Genomic DNA, 8,709 nt, shown 5'->3' with positions numbered 1-8,709 from the left:
ATGGGTGGGACTGTACACACTGCACATATTGCTCAGTCGTGGTTTACAAGTGCAAAGCTGCCGTAAAAAACATGCATTAGATGGCATTGCTTATGAAAAATACGATCGAGGATGGTGTTAGATGTGAGTGAGAACAATCAGTGTGTAGATTTCAAGGTATCGTTTGCAGTGATTGATAGGATTATCCTAATAAATGGTTTTGATACTATATCGTGTCCCAATGTGTGTGGCCGGATGGCCTAGTTTTCAACTACTAGATGGATGGCCGCAGGTTCGAAACTGTCGGAATTTTCGCCAGTTCCATACTGGTGACGAAATCAAATAAGGATGAAACAACTGTACCGTGATCTTCTGCTTCTTAGTATAGGTTGACTACGTTTGCAGGAAGAAGTCACCATTGATAACACGATGTTTCCGATATGGCATCATTATCACCATCGACAGCAACGTCAGTGCTGAAACACCACTAGCCACTCTGGGTGACCACTCTTCAGAACCACCAAACACCGTATGAGACGATCGTGTGCAGATTCACTGTAGCGTATTCCACTAGTGAACATACACCTGGAGAAAACTATCCTCACGAAGTAGAGTTAGGCATCTGCATCACCAAATTTTAAACTCAGTCTAAAATGAATATTCTTTGTTTGAAACATGCTCAAAAATCTTAAAGTCAACCTGAAATCAGTATGGTAACACAAATGATGAATACTTATCGAAAGGCATGTACAGAGTGAGCAGTTGACACTCGAATCGGCTTGTCAGTGGAAAGTAGTCGAACCATAGGAGGTTTGAGAGCGGACAAACAACTGCAGGCGAGGTGCGCAAATTCAAGCTTTGTGTTGCGTGTAAAACCCTTGACGCCGATTCAAATTCGATGTAATAGGATCAACGGACAAGTATGCGGAGGCGTGTTAAAAACATTCAGTCATCCTAAACGCAAAGGAATCATTGTAAGGAATGATACCAATCGCCTGCTTGTTACTTTTGCTCAGGCGCCATTCCGTAATCGAATTGATTATATCCGATTAGGGGATATAATCGTGCCGCTCTACTAAGTCCCGCGAGGCAAAAGTACAGAATTGCAAGTCCTTCACACAACCACTCCCAGGAAGTGTTTAGTACTTTATTTAGTACTTGCCAAGCTCGGCAAACACACCAATAATCAAGATCTGATCAAATCGCGGCAGGATATCATTAGCGAATGACTAAGAAAGCCGCTCCAGATTATTTATATCCAACACACAAGGCACGCGCTCAATGATTCGACGTGATTTACCGAGTACTGGAGTGCTCTGCACCTTAATTGTTGAAACATTTGCAAGCCAACGCCAAGGCAAGCCCATTCAACGCCAAAGCAAGCCCTGGGTGCAGAATTTATGTGGAATACCCTGGTGTCAAATACTAAAGCCTCTGAACCCTTGGCAAGTATGATTTTACAGTCGGGAAAGTTGTATATTCTCGGACTCAGTCTCATCAGTCTATTTTGAAACTCAGTTCGAAAACGCTGCTGTCTACTGAACAAATGTTTTTCTTCAGTCTGATGAACTCTTAATGCTGTTGAAAACGAAATGTAGTCTAATAATTAATATTCACTAATTAATTGTCTAATAGTAATAATAAAACAACATCATTGTACAATTGAGTCACAACAGCCTGGGTACAACATCACTAGGTACGTTCGAGTCCCTTTTGCCCATGTGAACGGAAGAATTGAGTAAATGAAGCCTGGCAAGTGTCTTCCAGCACTAACTGTGTTTGTCTTCGATAAGAGATTTATATGGTTATTCTTATGTTTTGCCCTGCAGGAAATCAGTACGCGTTTAAACATTACAACGAGGAAATGATAGCCAAACGGAATTGCTACATTTCTTTGAAAGCCATTACAAACCGGTTGTAAATTGACATTCAGTTGACACCAGGTCAATTAAGGGATGATCATTTATCGGAACCTTAGTACAGTTTGGTTTACAATAAAGAAATAAGTCTGATACAGTTTCGAACAACAATTCTACATAGTGAGTTTCAAGAATAAGGAAATTGGTAACCAACGAATATACACTTATTTGCAAACAAATTTGGTTTTTCGAGTGACTCACCTGGAACCCAGCTGAATCTCTCGTTTGCGATGTTCTCAGGCAAATTTGTTTGCAAATGAGTGTATATTCGCGAATTTCGTGCAATTTGGTTTCAAGTAGAACATAAGGTTGACAAAAACTCGGGGCCGCGCCTACCTGATGAAACTGATCGTGGACTGTCGACGGATTTTTAGCAACCTTGTGAGTAATACATTTCTAAGATATACATGTATCGCGATATCTCGAATATCGTAGCGACTGAAACATGAGACGGCCTGGTGCGGCACATTCACTTGCCTGAGATCCTTTTTAAAAACCTTATTCTCGGTTCACTTTGGAAAGAATAAAAAGGCTTGTCACAATGGTGAATCGAGGCGTGTTTTGATTAGCGCCTATGTTATCATGGATAATGTAAACTGTACCATCGAATAATAGTCTAGAATTGACCACTGGGAAGTGGCAGCTGCTGGAGGGTGTTTGAGGGTGGGGCATTCATCAAACTTACTTAGTACTGGTAGGTCTGGATAATCCTTGGTGCTTGTGAAAAAGAATTTATCACACCGCCGAGCCCATGTGTAGCGAGAATGGATGGCTCTGTGAGCGTAGTTACTTGGATGTGTGTTAATGTAGCACAGTATGGTCACATTGTGGTCACTCGCGTTTTGTCGTCGAAGTTTCACGAATGACTGACGATGTATTTGGTCACAGTCAAGAATAATGACGAATGGATATCTCCGGATTGCGGAAATGAAGAGGGCGCACATGACTCCAACAGCCAGACAAAAGATTTGTCTCGAACGTGGTAGAAAGCATCGCGGCTGTGCGTTACACATAGCTGAAAGGTGACGAGCGCAACGGAGGCGGCACAACATATTTTCCCAGAATAACAGTCTTTCTCGCCTACAAAAATTGATTTAATTATTCAGCTATTTTTTCAGCGAACCATCATATATTTGTATTTTTAGGCAGTTATTTCGTTTTGGTATATTTAGGGGACCAGTCTTGACACAAGGCCACGACACTAATGTCGATGACCAATGAACTGCTCTCTGCTACAACCTTGTTGCTATTGCAAGAAGGAAGACTGCGAAAACCAACCAATCAACAATGTCCACAATGCTTTGAGTAAGGACGGCATCGATCAGATCATGGGAAGAGTTGCAACCAAGATGAGATAAGAAGTCACGGATATCTTATTGATTGTTTCTGCGGCCAATCTACCAACCACATCACCCGGAAATATGGCTACAATAGTGGTTGCTATGTGGACGTCATTGGACGGACATAAGCTGAAATGGGCATCTATACGATCACTGACTTCATTCAACTTTTGAGCTGGTAGCAACATCGTGAAACCCAAACTCTACTCAAAGAACGTTAGAATGTGAGTACTCTGAGAGGCCACATGATTTCTAAAAATATCCCAATCTTTTTCTCTTTTTCCTACGTTCTCTCTGTTCATTACGGAAGAAAAATATGGAATTGGAATGATTCTCATGGTTATCGTCACAGCTTATAACATTCCAGCAAATCACAGTCTAGTCTTCCAAAGACGTTGAGTTTTTTGCAGCTAGCTGGCATCTGTGAGTATCATACGAACAAAATTCTAGTTTTATCGCAAAAACATCCGTATACAGTCTGTAGGAGTTGGTAGGACTAAGAGAGCAACTGTGAGGCACCAACTTACCGAGTCTTTCCCAAGTTATTCACTAAACTGCATAAAAGTAGAGCGAACATACAGTTTGGTTTTGCGTTGGATGTTTATTCACCGTAGAGTGCTGAAAGATGAACCCAAATGGAACTGAAAAGCTCATAGTGAGCTAAACACATGATGACGCCCAGACAGCTAGATTGACTAAAGATCAATCAGAACTCAGTCCTCTACGTCATAACTAAGCACAAAAAACAAGTGCAGATCCGGTTCTTTGGTAATAATGTATTTAACAACCTCATTTGCAAGTCAGCTTCGGTTGCACGGTAAGATAATGAATAGGGTGTCAAGTTAGCCAGATATGATGCCGTCATATGTGTTCACCGACTGCCAAATTTAGAGGCTTTCGGTTACCCATTGTGGTCTTTAGTGTAGCGACGCATATGGTCAGTCAGAAAATTTCTCGCATTATTTCGACTGATCTTTGCATATCGACTTCAAAAGGACTCCTTATTGCATAAACATGACTTTACTCGTTTACAGGTTTGTTTTCCTAATTGCCATTTCGGGATTCTCGAGTGTTTTAGAATGGTTCCGGACTCCTTCTCATCTTTGCTAAATTTATTAAAAATCACATAATACAAGCGGCTGGCATTCGTTTACAAAAAAAAACATATTATAGGTCGTGTGAATTTGAGAATCCCTTTCACTATGGATGCCGGATTATCAAATCAGGTTGTTTAAGGTGGCCAAAGGTCACAATAAAGTACAGGCATGTTCAGGCAATCACTACGATAGCCTTCACGTGTTATCCTGGCAGCTAGTCACTCAATGAAAGAAGTACAAGAGGTATTTGTGTCGCGCATTAACAAAAACCAGCTCGACCGAGTGAAGGGTAAACAAACAAATAAAATAAGAATAAATGAAACATATAAACGTAAAAATATAATAACACGTTATATAATATATACACACATTTGATTATATAATAATATACATAAAATATATAAATATACATATAATATAAAATATAAATGTATAAATATACAAATATCGATGTAAATAAATAAATAAAACAATATTCTACGAAGTTTCCTATTTTTGTTTTGATTTATTGCGGTTGGTATGCTCTGGATCCGTTAACCGAAAAGCCCTTGATATAAGCGTAATAGTGATCCTGGCATAATTCAACATGCTCCTATAATGACTCCCGTTTTGCTTTGCACTCAAGATGCTTTCACGTTTCGGACTAAATCTTCGGAGTAATCACTACATGGCTGTCACCATTCGTACTTGACGGCATGTAATGCAACTTGTTTACTGGGTCGGTGCATATACCCCTTTGTGACATACCCTGAAAAGTGCAAGTCTTGAAACTCAGGGGTACGACACAAACTCTTCTGGGAACGTTTGGAAGATTTTGAAGTGCCACTGCTACAGTTCAGCGTACAGACACTCGAATATCACATTCTTTTTACCAGATACATGGATTCCGTAGGTTCCATAGTGAAAATCTTGCAGCTGTGAGAGGAAGGACATGTCCCAGAAAATCGATCATTTCGCTGACACACACCTCAATGTGAGCATAAAAATAACTAATGAAGTCTCTTGTTCATATCTTGCAGTATAACCAAGCTTGATGGTATTTTATTCAGTTCACTACCAACTCCCACAATTTCTTGTAGCGTCATATTTGACTTTTATGGATACAGTGTGAAGGATGAGAACTTTTCTATGGCCATAAAAACGCTAACATTTTGGAGGAACCAATGAGATTAATCTGTATCGTGCGAGGGAGAAACAATTCCAAACATCTCGTCGACCTTCGATTCCATGAGAATTGGTTCCTTTCACACGAAAATGACTGTCTTCTCAAAAAGTAAGGGAAAATGAAGCATGAAGAAAATGAAAATGCTATGACAGTATATTTGTAGCTTGCGTGCGTGAATTGGTTGCAGGCCAGCTGGCTGTTGACGTGTGTTGCCAATCGTGAAAGTTTGCATGCAGATGTTTCGTCACCAATTCTGTGGACGTCATCAGTGCGCAGTTTGTTGGGTACTTCCTCTCCACCTGCTTACGTTTATTCAGTTCACTAATGAGTATTTGCGAAACCTCGAAGTATTTGGATGATCCTAGAATAGCTCATGGTAATTTCGTTGCCCGTTTACGATGGGTGCTGCGTTGTTTTTCGGATATCTTGCATTCGATTGCTACGTTGAACAGATCCTTTTTGATAGACCTCACTAATTGATTCGTTCGCAAGCTGTGCTGCATTGTAGTCATGTCTGTTTTGAATTGAGTGGTTATATTGACGTTTTTTCCTCGTTTTTTGAAGGGATTAGTGTGTTTTCAGTTCGACTGGAACGACGTACGCATACTAGGCAACAACAAGGAAGCTTGAAAGGTGGCCAATATATCGTTGATCTTAGCTACGGGTTTTTCCCTTACTACTATCAAAATCATCCCGCCGACAACTAAAATATTCTCACCTTAAATTCCTATACAGCACTTTTCAGCGTCGTAGGCAATGGCGTTAATTCTTCATAAGTCTGAATTCTGTCTGATATAAAATTCTCAGTGCACCCGTTTATTAGGGCTACGGATTGAACTGGTGTCCGCGCACAGTACCGTAATAAAAAAGCCTCCAATCCGCGTGCTCCTGCTTGGTAGTTGAAGACGAGTAAAAATTTCACCTAGAACCCCATCACTTGAAGTCAACACGTAACAACTTCGCATGTATTTCGTCACTGAGAAATGAATCTGTGGGCAAGTTATTCATACTGCATATCAACAGCTCGCAGCCGAGTGGTCTAGTTCGCCTCTCGGTCGTAACCACTATAATCATTCCGGATAACCGAATTTCGAACGGCTTTTTCGAACGGCGCCAGGTGACTAAATGGCGCTGAGAAGGGTGATTTTTTTCTCCTAAACTCATCTTCCCACACCGTCGAAGCTTTTCCTCATGCAATGGGTCTGGTGGCAGTTTTAAAGCAACATATGTGTTTGTTCACTTTTGTATGCCGAAAAGATTACTTTACTTTTTGCGCTTGCCTACTTAACAGTGACGCAGTGGTGAAAAATTCAACCTCGCGGGTCCTTTGGCTGACGTAAGGCATTATCATGTTCCCCTTAGAACCTCTGACACCCACACAGATATCCCAGTTATAGTTCTCGAGTTTCATATTGCTTGCAGCAGCTTAAAGGCTTACCTATACCTGGCTGATATCGTCCTACAATCAGTGATGATCGTTAGTATGCTTGCCATTTGTATGGGGAAGGTACCTAAACTGCGTAGTTCAGTAGAACCATTTCACCTAACTGAGTGATTCATCTAAGACGGGAAAATTGAGCATCTTTTGGCGCAAAAGGTTCTAGTGCGTTTGCCGGATGGCCTTATGGGCGGGCTGAATGAACAGTGAAAGGGCAGTCGTCTGTTCGGGCGGAAACTGTGCAAAATCGTTGTGTGAGACCCAGCTTTCAAGTGGTGAGGAACTTTTTACCGGACATTGGGCTTACATTGGCTGTTTGTTCCTCTAGGTGTTTTCCCGCTGACCTCATTCCCTAGAATCCAAATGGGTATCTGAGTTTTGTACGGGCGCAACAATATGCCCCGCGCAAATTGCTTGCCGTATACCAAATGTTCATGGGCATCCAGGGGTCCAACAAATGCTGAGCGGTGGGTGCATTTTGGACGCCGACGAACTACAAAGTTTGAGGTCTAACCTCGATAGATTTGGATGCATCTGTTTGAAAGTTGGTCTCAGATGGTGCACTACCTAAAACAAACAAAGATTGAAGGAAACAACTACGCGTATCAGTGATGCACACGATATAACTCGTAGCTTTATGGCGATCAAAAATATCCACAAATAGGCATGCGCTGTGGTCTGGTCAACAATCCTGATATGGATGCCATATATAAAAAAACCATGAGCATCTAAGCGTTGCACGTCATAAGCCATCACAAACATAGGATTCAGTTTGATTCAGTTGAGTTGCCTGTCAAAACGAAATTTGTGTGCAAACAAGAGCATTCGTTGAAAGCTGTCATTGGTTTTTGGAAAAAAAACGGACCCACCGCAAATTCAGTATGTACAAAAAAGGGACAGTCTTATGGACCACATTACGGTGGAAGGGTTCATTACTGTAAACAACGAAGGGCATCTTCTTCTTCACACAAGGTACTACTTCTACGACTCTCAAAAGCTCATCGACATCCCACTTTCCGTTTTAACATTTTTGGGGCTCATCAAGTGGGTGTTATCCCCGAGAAGGGCTAAACCGGCAATGAACTGTCGAATGGCATTCAGCATCCCCCAGAAATATTGTTGTGTTAGGGAAACATGCCGCTACACGTCAGATATCGTTCCAGCCGTAGTACAAAGTGCTCCTTGTTTGACTCACACAGCTAAACAGTAATATAAACGAGAGATTCATTTTGGATTCTCTTTAACCGTATGCAGTTTGCAAGTGAGTTCAGTTCGCTAATAACACGTGAGGGTTACAAAAGTCGATTCCTTAGCTAGCGAACGTGGTCACTTTCATGAACACGGTTTACGATGCTGAATGCTGAATAATTTTATAACATTTCTCTCAAATAACGCTTGATCCTATGAGTTTGGGATTTTCTATTTACTTAACAGACTGAGACAACAGATGGATCGCACTCGCACTGTTTTCATTTGAACGATTTTTTTCTTATTCAAGCACAACTATCAAGATTAGTCAACCCCGAGAAGAAGAAGCATTGAACACCCATTTCACTCCAATTAGAGCATTTCAGCAGTTCAGATCCATGGACTTAGAGGGATTTGAATCCCGGAAACCTTGTGTGCCTTTGATAACAACACGTTCACCTGGAAAACGTTTGGAACTGATTGAGAAGTCATTGTTTCAGAACAGCTTGGTAAACGATCGGTAGTTTTTATTTAGGCAACATTTCGCTTTTGACACAAAAGCTTCATCAGGACAAGTAAACAG

General features: G+C 41.2%; 1 protein-coding gene across 1 annotated transcript in view; it reads right to left on the bottom strand.

Annotated features, from left to right (window-relative positions):
* T265_09722 (hypothetical protein) overlaps positions 1–3,071 on the bottom strand; it is a gene marked incomplete at both ends in the record, with an annotated part of 9,598 nt that extends 6,527 nt beyond the window's left edge. Inside the window, one exon of the mRNA XM_009175885.1 lies at positions 2,584–3,071. Coding sequence (XP_009174149.1) covers positions 2,584–2,950 — 367 coding nt within the window. The remainder of the gene's footprint in view (positions 1–2,583) is intronic.
* Positions 3,072–8,709: the final 5,638 nt, after the last annotated feature.

This window comes from Opisthorchis viverrini (genome assembly GCF_000715545.1).
Source record: "Opisthorchis viverrini unplaced genomic scaffold opera_v5_308, whole genome shotgun sequence".
NCBI classification, from domain to species: Eukaryota; Metazoa; Platyhelminthes; class Trematoda; order Opisthorchiida; family Opisthorchiidae; genus Opisthorchis; species Opisthorchis viverrini.
The sequence above is the reverse complement of the archived record's forward strand: the minus strand, read 5'-3'. Positions and strand labels throughout refer to the sequence as shown.